The 14,558-nt window shown below is 40.6% G+C and overlaps 2 protein-coding genes across 2 annotated transcripts; both read left to right on the top strand.

The window, feature by feature from the left end:
- Positions 1-11,427: 11,427 nt before the first annotated feature.
- LOC150081279 (caspase-7-like) lies at positions 11,428-12,102 on the top strand. Its single transcript, XM_090379484.1, has one exon. The coding sequence runs from the start codon at positions 11,428-11,430 to the stop codon at positions 12,100-12,102; it is 675 nt and encodes a 224-aa protein (XP_090235610.1).
- A 518-nt stretch (positions 12,103-12,620) lies between these two features.
- On the top strand, positions 12,621-13,715 carry LOC150081278 (terminal uridylyltransferase 7-like). The gene has a single exon (XM_090379483.1). It carries the CDS (start codon positions 12,621-12,623, stop codon positions 13,713-13,715), a length of 1,095 nt encoding a protein of 364 aa, XP_090235609.1.
- The last annotated feature ends 843 nt before the right edge of the window (positions 13,716-14,558 follow it).

The raw sequence follows: 14,558 nt of genomic DNA, 5'->3' as shown, positions 1-14,558 counted from the left end.
AGCTACTCTTGCAGCTCGTCTGCACTGCTCAGAGAACTTCATATCTGCCTGCACAATTACCCCCAGGTCCTTTTCATTCTCCACCACTGTCAGTGTAGTACCACAGAGTTGATACGTTGCTCTGGGGTTACTGTTTCCCATATGCAGCACTTTACATTTGTCGATGTTAAACCTCATTTGCCACCTCTCAGCCCATCTGTTCAACCTTTCCAGATCCTGTTGCAGCAGCATAGCGTCAGTATTGTCCTTAACGACCCTGCCAACCTTTGTATCATCTGCAAACTTGGACATTAAACTTGATATCCCATCATCAATATCATTCATAAACACCGAAAACAACAACGGACCCAACACTGAACCTTGAGGAACTCCACTAATAACATTAGTCCACGTTGAGCAGTGTCCATTGATTACCACTCTCTGTCTTCTGCCACTCAACCATCCCCTTATCCATAGCAGCAATTTGCCTCCAATGCCACACTGCTCCAATTTGTGCAGCAGTCTTCCATGTGCAACAGTATCAAAAGCCTTTCTAAGATCCAAATATATAATATCAAAGTTATTCCCTGCATCCAGTTCTTTTGTGACTACATCATAGTATCCAATCAAATTGGTCAGGCGAGACCTGCCCTTAACAAAACCATGCTGCATCTGAGCTATAACTGAATTCTTGTCTAGATGATCCTGCAGTGCTTCTTTAACCAGTGCCTCCATTAATTTACCTGGAACAGAAGTTAAACTAACAGGTCTATAATTACTTGTGTCAGCCTTTGATCCTCCTTTGTGAATTGGGGTTACATTTGCACATCTCCAGTCTATGGGTACCTCCCCTGAGTCCAAAGAAGCTCTCATAATTATGGCTAGGGGTTTGCATACTTCCTTTGCTGCCTCCTTTAATATAACTGGATAGATCCCATCCACCCCAGGTGCCTTTTTTATGTTTATCCTCAACAATCTCTCCTCCACTTTCCTCTCAGTTATTACAAAATCATCCAGCTCACTGCCAATGTTTACTTTACCTACATCATTCTCCTTCCTGAATAACTCCTGATGCGTGAATGTAGATGCAAAATACTCGTTTAGATTGTTAGCCACCTGAGCAGGATCCTCAACTGTTGAACCATCAATATCCAGTGGACCAATCTGATTCATCCCTTTCCTTTTCGAGTTCAAGTATGTAAAGAACTCTTTTCTGTTTTTCTTTGCATCCTTTGCCAAGGATTTTTCATAGTCTGCCTTTGCCTGCCTAATCTCCTTTGTGACTTGGTTACAGACCAACGTATATCTATCATAGGCTTCCATGTCACCCATTAATTTGTATGTATCCCATGCATTTTTCTTCTCTGCCACATGTCTCATTAGTTCATCTGACAACCATTTAGGCCTAAACCTTGAACAATATTTCTTAGTTGGTATGTAAAGCCTGGTAGCCTCCAAGATTAGTTCCTTGAATGCTTCCCATTTTGAGTTTGCTGTTGGTAACATCATCAGTTGGTCCCACTGTATAGAATTTAAATACTGTCTCAGACCATCATAGTCGCCTTTACGAAAACAAAAACCCTTCCCTTTACCTCTGATGGTAGTTACCTCCTTGAGTAAATCCCACTTCAACACACTGTGATCACTGCCACCTAGTGGTTCATTTATCTGCAGGTTCTTAATGCATGAAGAATCACTACTGATAATCAGATCAAGAGTATTGCTCCCTCTTGTTGCCTCACGAACATGCTGATGTAGAAAACAATCATCCAATAAATCCACAAAAGCCTTGCTAGTGTGCGAGTGACCAACCCACAAATTCCAGTCAATATCTGGGAAATTAAAGTCCCCCATTATAAGACTCTCTGATTTACTGGCCCACTCTATTTCCCTGTACAGTTTCTTATTATACTCATCAGAGTCATTAGGCCTATAACACACTCCTACTCTCAATTTTGATTTCCCTATGCTTATGTCACACCAAACTGACTCGACACTGCCCTGTCCATCGATGTCGACTGGCTTCACTTCCTTGGACTTTATGTGTTTCTTAATTAATAGCATAACCCCTCCTCCCCTCCTCCCCTCCTGTCCTGTCTATCCTTTCTATACACATTGTATTCCCCAAATTCCAGTTCCGCATTACTTATATCTGTGTGACACCACGTCTCTGATATCCCAACAATATCTGCCTTTGATGTTTTGAGCAATACCTCAAATTCATCAAATTTATTTACCAAACTCCTAGCATTGGTGTACACGCAGGTATACATGCACCTGTTTCTATTCTTAGCTACCCTAACACAACCCATGTGTTTACTTGTACCGCAATGACTACCAGCAGTCTCTGAAATAACCTGCATCTTGTTTTTCAGACTTCTGCTCATTTCAATAGAATTTTTAAGACTAGAGGAGATAACGAAGCAGCAGGAGAATTAAGAGATCAAACGTTATTGTCTCAATTCTTAGCTGGTCTGCAAAGTAAAATTAAGAGATTAGTGTTATCGCAGAATCCTCCTGATTTTGAAACAGCATTTGCTTGCGCTAACTTGAGGAGGAGAATAAAAATTTAATGAAGAAACAGTCTCATGTTGGTGTTTTAGAAGTGATGGAAAGAAAATTTAAGGGTGGTAAGGAGCCGAATAAGATTCCTAGAAGTTTGGAGGAGTCGGGCAAGAAAGAGGCTCAATCAGACCTAGGTATAGGGAAGTTAGAAAAACAAATAGCAGCATTGAGCACTGCAGTAGAGAATCAAATGGTAGATTGGCGACATAGGGTGGAGCACTCACAACCAGTTGTTTCTCCCTCGGCTGTGAATCAACCTCTGACAAGGGAACCTTTAATTCTCTTGCCCAATGAGGACACTCTAACTCTATAGCCAGAAAGATCAGATAGGCGGTATGTGAATTATGTACCTTTTGATAACCAGTACACTCCACAAGGACTGTCGTCTAACATCCCTCGCTACAGGTATGGCAGTCAGAGGCCATTATCTTATTGTAGTTCAAATGCACAAGGTTTTCGACCACGGTTTTCTCCAAGAGGAAGGAGGGTGCATTTTGATATGGCACCACGCCCACAAAAGGAGCAGTATTTTCCTCCAAATCGAACCTATCGTTCACAGGTGGGCTTCTATCAACGAATGCCCAGGAATGCGGCTGTGCAACCTACTCAGAGATGGTATGGTGTGGGTAATACTCGAGCGAATTTTCAGTCAAACCAACAAACACGAAAAGGAGGATATGCTACCTACCCTAAAGAGAGATGGTCCCCTAGACAACTTACTCCGGTACTGAACGGTTTACAGTCTGATAAGCCTGTTAGCTATAATGATATAAGCGGTAAACGGAAAGGAGCAAATAGAGTTTATCCCTCCAACACAAATTGTGAATATAAGGGTAGTAGGCCTCAAACGGTCAATAACGTAAATATAAATGAAACAGGGGGATTTTCGAATAATTGTGAGGGTTCTGAGCATAATGATTCTTGACTAATTAAGAGAGGTAGGTTAGGCGCGAGGTCAAAAAGGTTTAAATTTGAGTGCGGGAGCATATCAAAATTAGATGATAATATTTTGCCTATCGTTAAAGGCCTAGTTCAGGGTATTCCAACCTTGTTTCTGGTAGATTCAGGTGCATCGGTCTCATTGCTCTCCCCTGAGATATTTTCTAAAATACCTCATAACGACCAATTGCCAAATAATCAAATATCAGAGACAGTCTATTCTGTTACGGGTCATGAACTTCCAGTGCAGAATAAAGTGACTTTACGCATTTCCTTAGATGGTGTGGAATTCATTGAAGATATCCTTGTCTCAGAAAGTAAACTGAGTGATAAATATCAGATGGTTTTGGGAGCTGATTTGCTGCGGAAGCACGACGTTGTAATACACATAGGGACAGGTACGATTAAGTAGGTGCCAAGGCGCGTCTGTATGCGTGAAGAAGGTGTTAGGGACAAAATAATGAAGTCCTATGAACCTACCCCAGGTAGAACTGTTACACAGGAAATAATTCCACCTCTCACGGAACGTATTCTAATGCTACAGTGCGATGATCAGTTAAAAGACAAATGTGAAGTGGTTATAGAACCTAACCCTAAATTCAAGAATGACTCTTTGGCAATTAAATGTGTTCTTTCATGTCTCAATGACAAAAGACAGGCCCGTGCTGTCATAGCTAATTTATCTACAGAACCAGTACGCCTGCAAAAGAACTCTAAAGTAGTTCAGGTTCACACCATAAGTGACCAGCAGTTTAAGTTAGCTTCTGAATCTTCAGAAGGAATGGATGAAGACATTATTACTATGGATGATTTTGAATTAGATCATTTGAAGATGCACGAGAAAGAACAACTGCAAGAGTTGTTATCGAGATATTTGGATGTCTTTGCAAAAGCACCGCATCAGTTGAGTGGTTCAGATGTTCTCAAACACAGAATTAAACTCACAGATGATAGACCTATCAAACTGAAACAATATCGTGTTCCACATGTTTTCAGACCTGAAATCGACCGCCAAATACAAGAATTGTTAGATGCTGGAATTATTGAATATAGCAAGTCACCGTTTGCGGCGCCATTAGTGCCAGTTTGGAAGAAAGATGGCAGTTTACGCATTTGCATTGACTTTAGGAAATTAAATAGTATTACTGTACCAGATGCTTATCCAGTGCCAAACATGGAAGATACTCTTAGTATGATTGGGAAGGCTAAACTATTTTCGAAAATGGATCTTGCGTATGGTTACCATCAGCTATTTGTACATGAAGCTGATCGTTTCAAGACAGGCTTCATCTGTCATGCAGGTTTATTTAATTATCGACGCTTGCCTTTTGGGCTTCGCAATGCGCCTGCAACGTTCAACCGCGGCCTTCAATTTGCTTTAAGAGGTCTCCAATCCGAAGCCATCTTCATCTATCTGGACGATATCATTTTGTGTTCAGAATCGTTCTCTGACCACCTCCGCAAACTTGAATTAGTGTTTGCAAGATTGAGCCAATATAATCTGAAATTAAAGCCTAGTAAATGTGAGTTTTTGAGAACTGAGATTGATTTCTTGGGACATGTCGTTAGTGCTGAAGGAGTGAAACCCGACCCCAGAAATGTGAAAGCTGTAAGGGAGTGTAAACCCCCAAAAAACGTGAAACAAGTTCGTGGATTTTTAGGAATGTGTAACTTCTATCGCAAATTCATCCCAGACTTTGCTAGTATTTGTCTTCCTTTGACAAAACTGACAAAAAAATCAGTGCAGTTTGTATGGGACGAAGCTGCAAATAAAGCATTTGAGAAGTTAAAAGAACTGTTGACTTCCGAACCAGTTCTTATATATCCTAATTTTGAGAAGGAATTTTATTTAACTACAGATGCGAGTGAAAAAGCGATTTCTGGAATTTTGGAACAATGTGGACAAAAACTGGTGTTCGCCAACCAATAGCGTATCTGAGCAGGCAACTAAGAGCGGCTGAGCTAAACTACAGTGTTACAGAAAAAGAAGCATTAGCAATTGTCTTCTCCATCAAACAGTTTCATCCCTTCATATATGTACGACAAATGGTTATAGTAACAGACCACAGACCTCTACAATACCTACTTCATCTGAAGAATCCAAATGCACGTCTTACACGTTGGAATCTTATGTTGATGGGTACGATTTTACAGTTCAGTATCGCCCGGGAAAGAAAAATCAGAATGCAGATTATCTGTCTAGACCAGTTAGTGCACTGGACACACAGATGCCAATTGACTTGAATCAGACAAGTCAAGATGGGAGCAATAGTGACGGTAGCGATCAACAAGAGATCACTCGTAAATTGCAACGAGAAGATCCAAAACTAAAACCAATTTTGGAACAATTGGAAGGGAAGACAGAGTCTCTTTCCCCCAAATTAGCAAACCAATACTTTGTAAGAGACGGACTGTTGTATCACTATTCCCTACCATCAGATAAGTCAACTAGGGGTGAACCTTTGGAACAACTAGTAGTACCAAGCAAATTAAGAGGTGAGATATTAAAAGCATGCCATGATACACACTGTTCAGGACATATGGCTCTCACCAAGACTCTTCAGAGAATCAGGCAGGACTATATATGGGACAACATGTACTCCGACACAAAGAATTATGTTAGTTCCTGTCCAAGTTGTATGGAAAGACGAGGTTTTAAACCTAAAGCCAAAGCGAATTTGGTTAGAGCTGAAGCGGAAGCAAAACCTTTTTATAAAATCGCAGTCGATGTGTTAGGACCGTTACCAACTTCAGAAGAAGGTTACAAGTATATCTTAATGGTAGTGGATCACTTTACACGGTATGTGGAGGCATATCCTATGCGTACTCAAACAGCTCAGCAGGTTGCAGAAACCCTCATCGATGGAGTAATAAGTCGTCATGGGATACCATCCATAGTACTCTCAGATCGTGGCAGTAATTTTGTATCACAGTTAATGCAAGAAGTGTACGCAAAACTTGGAGTTAGAGCAGTACGAACGAGTGGATATCATCCCTCAAGTAATGGAAGATGTGAAAGGATAAATCAGACATTAGAGAACATCTTGTCACACATGGTGGCCTCTGCTCAACATGAATGGCCTAAATTTTTGCAGATTGCTTTGTTAGCCTATCGCTCTGCATTTCACAGCGCTACAGGAGAAACTCCTAGTTTTCTACTGTACGGATGTGATATTGTGTTGCCACAGCATGTCTGGAAATCTGATGTTCAACCAACATATTCGTCATTGGAGAATTATAGTGAAGCATTGTGTGCACGACTGAAGAGAACTTATGAGATTGTCAAAGAAAACCTAGAAGAGGCTGATGAAGAACAAGAAGCCTATAGACATCGGAAAGCAATTGACAAGAAAATACGAGTTGGCAGTGTAGTTTATTTGTATGTGCCTAGAGTGAAAAGAGGTTTTACACGTAAGCTGGCTCGACAAAATGTGGGACCGTATCGAGTTATTAGTCAGACATCTCCTGTAAATTATGAAATTCAAAATTTAACAAAACCAAAAGACAGACAACTTGTACATGTGGATAGACTTACAAAGATTACTGAAAGGAAACCCTTTTTGGAAGTGAAAACTAGAATAGAGGAGCAAACCGCTCCAAAGCATGTGGAGGCGACCTCAGTTGAAATAGAGGAAGGAGAGGGGAGCGACCAAGAAATTTTGTGGGATGCTCTCCCTGGTCAGCTGGGTAGGACATATCGGCAGATAAGACCGGTATCCAGACCAACAGATGAGTCAAACAGGACAATTAAGCGATCACTATCATCGGAGGAAGTTCAACAAGCATCACGAAGTGACTCTCCTGACTCTAGAACGTGGTTAGATCGACCAACACATCACTATCACTTAAGAAGTAGAGATCGCCAATTAGAACGAACCTCAGAAGAAGCAGATGTCAAGAGTTCTGATGAAAGGAGTAAGCCAACTGTCATTTTTTTAAGCCAAGAAAAGGAAATTCCAACAGATGGCGAGGCATCACTATCCACAGGTGAAACAACTCATGAGTTCGAGGTATCTGCAACGGAGGAAGAGGATGTAACAGATGACATTGAGACAAATAATGATGTCGAAGGAAGAAGACTATCCACAACGGAAGAAGTTTCAGATGTTGAGGGTACGGAAGAACGGTCATCGCAAGATGCTTTAGAATGGTTTAAAGAAACGGTTGGTAGATGGAAAATTTAAATTTAAAAAATAAATAAATAAATAATAATGAAATAAAAAAAAAATATATATATATCACAAAATGAAAAAGTACATCATCTCCTGAGGAAGATATTGATGGAACAGGTGAGGAACATCTACATCCTCCAACTTGCATGTTTTCTAAAGGCTTCGATAGGTGGCTCGCAGGTAAATAAACAGAATACATATATACTCATAGTTTGTGTGCATATGATTACTTCGTATTCATTCATCTCATTCAACTCTGTACCAGTTGGTTTTACCTTGTAGGTTTCCTCCTGTGAAATAAGGCTATACTGAAAAGGCAAGACTGATAGAATCATGAATATCATGAGTCCATGGTTTGAATCTTTAATATCACGGAATGTATGGATGATAGGATGTTTATTAATTATAATAGTAAAAGAAGCTGAGGCTGATGAGATAGAAAAATGTACCATAGTAAATGGTAGTTATCGCTGCGCATTTGTAAAACCAAGTGAAGTGAAGCTCGATTTAATGGTAGAAGGCGGATGTGTTAAAAATAGATGCAGAAATTGTTTAAAACAGTGGGTAACAAGAATATTGTATTCCAATGGATCATTGGGTATTCCTCAACACTTTATTATTAATCAAGTAATGCGTAGAAACGGTACTTCTCAGGTCTATCGATACCAAAAGGAAGGAAGACCTTGTCACTGCTCACGTCAGAAGTGTAATGGGTCGATGGAATTTTGTTTTCAGATGGAATGTAACCAACAGTCAGATTGCATTTGTGACATAGAATCAGCCGAAACAAGCTGGTTAGCATTAACGGATGGAGGAATTTCTATAAATCCAACGTTTATCTCTTTTAAACGCTGCACTGTGCTGCGACCTTCTTCGAGGTCACATCGACAGTTATTAGCTGAGGAGATGGCTAAGTTTGAGGAGCAGGGAATTAAGGTGCTGTTTACGGATTCAGTATTTACATTAGATAGAAAAGGGACTTTAATTATTCGAAAATAAGGCATCGAAAAGATAATGCGTGTCACTGAACCTTTACAAGCCCAAGTACCTTTAGAAATGTCGAGAACCCCAGGAGCATTAAAATTTTCCTTCATTACTGAAAAGGGCAATGTACTGCAGGGTGTAGTGCATGTTTCTGGAAGAAATGAATGTTATCAGCTAAATTGTGTTTTTTGTTGGGAGCTGATTAAAAATAGGCATTGTCTACCAGAATCTTTAGTGTATTGTATCTATGTAACTGTAGGCATTATGACATTAATGGCTGTCTACTACAGTAAAGCTGATACAATTATTGTGGCAAGTTATCAGAGCCTTAACATTGCTATTAAGGGCCGGATGGCGGTTAGCGAAATTAGCAGGTCACATTTCAGCCATCGCGGGAATTAATACCGGTGAAAGAATAGCCCAAACGACTGAGCGAGTCAGTCAACATTTCGAGAATCATGCGAGAGGAATGGGTAGAGTAAATGATCAAGGGCCATTGATTGCAACTGTTATTATGTTGTTAGGGTTAATAATGACCACGCTAGCTGTAGATGAATGTAGTAATCATCAAGTTATACCATCCGAAGTACGTGAGTGTGATGGAAACGAAGGCACAAATCCTTGTGAGCTGTTTACCCATGCTCGAGTTACACTGAGGAATCTTGAATTTACTCAGTGTCTTTGGTTCACCTCAACTACTGATCAAACAGTGTTTCAGCTAAAAATTACATTTAAAGAAGTAAAATGCCGATGGTCAACAACGCGACTTTATTATACGTTTCCTGTGGATGAGCATCTAGTCAGCCAAACTAGCTGCCCACAAAATCAGTTCTGTCGTTGGGGAGATGTATGCCACAGAGACTTCAACTTCCCCGCTCTGACAAAGGAATCCTTAAGCTGGCCTGGGATTACGAACTGTCTAGCTGGAGATAGCGGTTCTATATGTTTGATAATCGATAGTCAATCATGTATCCATTACCGAGTATGGCTTGTCCCTGACTTTACGAAATCATACGAAGTAAGGAAAATCAATGGTATGTCTTGCTCCTATGTGGTATTGCTCACACAGAAGAGGACGGACGCGACGAAGAGATAATCTTCGAGGAGTATGCTCGAACACAGAAGGGGATAGAAATGCAAGTGGTTGGTGCATATGACCAGCCAACAGGAATCACGGATTCCCAGTTAATTTTGCGAGTGGGACAACCCCAGGAGGCATACCTGGATAAGGCTGCTCCTATGTCAAGGCCGAAGTATGGTGAGATAGGAGACGTCCAGTCTAACTATAGTGTCTCGAAGGATTTCATTTTTGATGAAAATATGATCACATGTCATTTGTACGAAGCAAGAGTTACTTGCGGTAGGAAAGAGTCCTATTTGCTGAGAATAGTGAAAGGAAAAATTAACAAATTGCCGAAAACACGAACATATCATCAGTTCTATACAGAGCAGTCGGGACAATTATTTTCAAAAATGCTTCGATCTGCACCTTTAGTGCTAGATCTGAACTTTAATGTATATACATTCTTCATGGAAACTCATACTGTATGTCCAAAATTATCACCTGAAATAACAACTCCAGTGGGATGCTATGCTTGTGACACAATGGTAGTAACTCGGGTGACAGCATCATCAATCTGTTTAGCCGGAAGAGTTGTTGTCACTTTCAAAAACATTGAAGTAGCTACTAAATCTTTATATTTGACTACCACAGCCACAGATTTTGAAATACAATTTAAAACGGATCAGAAGTGCCATGAGGAAAAGATTTGCCTCGTTGGACGCACAATCTCGGATTGCCGCGATTTGAAATTTTGTTTAGACGACCCTACAATACTAGTAATGCATCCAAACTATTCACAGGTAAAGACACAACCAAGTTTCACGCCAGGAGAAAACCCATGGGAAGCCTTTGTAAGGCTTATTCGAGGAACCAGTATGATTTCTTGGCTCCTCTATCCAGCGATCCTAGCGGCCATTGTTTTAGGAAGTTTATTTATGATTGGGGCTTGTTTGGCCTGTATAAAAAAGTAAGTCACAGGAAGTTCAAAGAATGCTCAAAAAAAAAAAAAATATGCATATACAGATATATCTCATGATTTTGGCATCTCATTTTAACCAACAGTATTGATTAAGAACTTTAGGAATCTAGAATACTTGGATAGGTAGTAAGGAAGGTTAATTAGGCTGAAGTTCAAGGGAGAAGAAAGGTGTGAAAATTTACCGGTCTCATCCTTTCTTTATAACTTACAAAGAAATGGAATGAGAGAAGAGCAAGAATAGTAAATTAGTCGTCATCTCTATCTCTTTCTTTACAGAAAAGAGAAAAGAAGAGGAGGACGTATTGTAACGTTCGGAAAATTTGACTAGCAGTAGCCCTGGCCACAACTTTCCACTGAAAACAATGGAATGGAATCACCGAGTCACAGGAACATTGGAGGCCGCTATTGCACAACAACTATCCACTGTCCCCACAATCTATTATACCAGGTTGACGCGTAATGCGTACGAACCAATGCGAGAGGCGTTTCCATCACTGGGGTATGCAATTCTAAATCCAAGAGGATGTGTGATTCCGTTTGGATCACATCGAACCATTAATACTGGATTAAGGATCCTAATACCACCTGGTTGCATAGGTTTTGTTGCCCCTTGTGAAGGCCACACGGTGTTGCCATTAGGACTGAGATTGGAATCTCAAATGATTACTCCAATAACCACTGAGCCACTAGAAATCACTTTTTTTAATGTCAGTTCCAGGAGACTTGTGATTGGGCAAGGCGTAAGAATGGCCCGGATAATCTGCGAGCGTGTCGAATTCCCAGATCTAATGGAGAGACGCTTAGGATGCAATGTCACTCCTCATAATACTGAACCGTCTTTTTCGATTCCTCAACAGGTTCTGGGAGAAGAATTTTATCGAATGAATCACAGTACGAAAGGAGTTTGTGTGATCTTGTGTAACCGGATATTTGAAGTAACACCGATAAAATGCGATGAGATGAGTGCTTCTCAGGATGCGGAGCGTGTGCGTGGGTGTTTTGCATCCATGGGATTCCTAGCCCAGATTTATTATGATGCATCAGTGGTAGAAATTGGTACGATCTTAGAGGGCATTGCGGCTGAAGACCAGTCACATGTAGACTGCTTTGTCTGCTGTATCATCACCCATGGGGAAGATAATAAGCTGCTTGCACGAGATGGTTCGTATACTTTCGATCACATCACCTATCCCCTTCTGGAAATGAATGCACCTACTTTGAAAGGTAAACCTAAAATATATTTCATCCAGAATTGCCATGGTGTTGGGCTAACCGGCTCTGAAGTACCGCCTGCAGAAACAAAAATTGACCCATTCAACCCTTTCCCATGCAGATTTTCTTTTAGTACATTCAGCAGCACAGGGATGCCAATCCTGGCAAATGAAGAAAAGTGGGAGTTGGTTTCTTCAACGTCTTTGTGATAAGTTAGAAGGAGCCAATGGAGCAATCAATTTATTAGAGGTTCTCACCACTATGAACAGAGAGTTTGTGCAGATTTTCGAAACAATACAAGACCCAAAACCAGTACCCATAGAGCGAGTACCGTGTATCGCGTCTTGGTTAACTAAATCAATGTATTTTGCTCCAAGTCTCAGCCTGTTGGCTATAGAAGATCCTTGGGACGTACTTGACGCCCTGGAGGGTCCAAAGACCCCAGACCATTCAGACGGCCCCAGCGTCAAAGAAAATTCCGTGGAGCTGATAGATTAGGGAAGATGAGCACTCATAAATGATAAAAAAAAAAAAAAAAAAAAAAGGAGCAAAACAGACCTCTTTGTTTTGTAATTTTTATACAAAAAAAAAATGTATATATATAGATATATATACTAATGAATAACCACACTAATAGTAATAAGGATAATCTTTGGGAAAAATGTTATTGAAAAAAAAAAAAAAAAAAACCAACATTCTCAACCACACTGCCTAAGGCAAACTCATCATGTTACAGGCAAGTCAAGACAGCAAGGAAAATCTTAGAAAAGTCATGGCTACCAGAGGAGCTGACCCCGTAGAGGATATCGAGGAGGTTTTGGCTAATTTGAGAATAGACGTGCATCAGGCTCAAAGATACTATTTACACCCGCGGGTGTCCACAAACTTGACTACTCAGGAATGGTTGCAGCAAGCTCTGACGAATTCACTACGTATACAAGGACTATCTGTCCTGTGCCTCCGTCAGACTGAGACCTTAGTCCCTACGATCGAAGAACGAACCGAGAAAGAAGCCCTGTTCGCATCTGTTAAGGAACACATCCTGAGTATGTATCCCGATTCTATGGTATCGATAATTGGTTCAACCTCTACTGGTCTTGATACATGGAATTCTGACTTAGATGTCCATGTAAAGTTGTCAGTTATGCACTCTAAGGTGAGAAAGGTCTCCGAGATAAGAGTACTAGAAACCATATGCTCTGGACTTCGGAGGCGCACGAGTTGTATGGGGGCAGACGCCATTGTTCAGGCCCGAGTTCCCATAGTTAAAGTACTCTATAACAGCCAGGGTTCAAGACGAGAGACTATGTTGGTCGATATATGTCTAAACAATCGATTCGCCGAAGCCAATAGTGCTTTACTTCGTTTGTATGTGGAGATGGACGTAAGGGTAAAGACCCTTATCTTGAATCTAAAATACGTAACGAGGAAGTTCCATATTGAAGGAGCAGGGCATAATGGGATATCGTCATACGCAATCTCACTAATGGTAATCTATTATCTGCAGAAGGTTCATCCGCCAGTTCTCCCAGTCCTACAGGAGTTACCTGGAATTACTGAGGACTACTGGAAAAAGAAGCCTCCTGCCCACATTCAGCATGAAGTAGAATGGATATCTAAAACTTGGCCCAGACGGGAAAAGAATCGCGATGGAGTCGGGGAGCTATGGCTCCGAATGCTACTATATTATAGCGAGGAATTTGAGTACCAAAATGTCATTATTTCGGTAAAAAGAGATGAAATGTTGTTTAGAAGTGCCAAACCGGCGTGGAGCTCACCGCTCGTAGTCGAGGATCCCTTTGAGGACGATCGTAATCTTTGAGACCACTCGGTTGGCCGAATTTCAGGATGTTTCGACAGGTTCTCAGATCTACACTCTTCGTGGCTACCACCACGGAAACTATCTTAGAAAGAAAAACCGCCGAGGTCTTAAGAAGGAGTAAGAGTACCTTCACCAGCTCAGGGAAATAATCTGTACAAAAAAAAAGAAAAACGAAGTGAATAAACAATGATGTAAAAAAAAAAAAATGTAAATAAATAATAAATCCCTTTTATTCACTATTCGAAGTGTGAATAGGTCATGTTCTTCGTCGTGGAAATAAAAATATGGAAGAGGAATCAAGATCAAGTTGGAGAACTTTGGTTACGTATGTTACTCTTTTACAGCGACGAATTTGATTACCAGAGCGTAATCATATCGATCACACGTGGAAGAATGTGCTCCAGAAGGGCTGAGTGGGAATGGAATTCCCCACTAGCCATTGAAGACCCACTTGAAATAGAACGAAATCTCGCAAAGCAAGTTAGCCGATGGAACTTTCTTCAATTTAGACAAATTCTCCGGTCAATACTCATAAAGGCTGCCACTACGGAAACAGAGTTAGAAAGAAAAGCGATAATTGAGAGTAACCCTTCCTTTGTTGACCTCGAGGAAGAAATTGCTAAGATTGCTCCAGCTGAATCTAAAGCCCTATCATGCTTGACGACACACCAAGAGAATCATCAGCAGATACCAGACACTGAAGTCACACGCTGCAAAGAAGAGATTGTCTAAATATGTAAATGTAGAACTATTAGAAAAAGAATGAAATCCAAAACTGTTCTTAGCCAGAGTTTAAAAAAAAAAAAAAACTTTTTTTGGAAAGGTAAGCTCCAAAAGGTTGTA

The sequence above is a fragment of the Mastigoproctus giganteus genome, chromosome 8, assembly GCF_048544385.1.
Source record: "Mastigoproctus giganteus isolate SK-2022 chromosome 8, ASM4854438v1, whole genome shotgun sequence".
Classification (NCBI taxonomy): domain Eukaryota; kingdom Metazoa; phylum Arthropoda; class Arachnida; order Uropygi; family Thelyphonidae; genus Mastigoproctus; species Mastigoproctus giganteus.
This window is presented reverse-complemented; position numbering and strand designations above follow the sequence as displayed.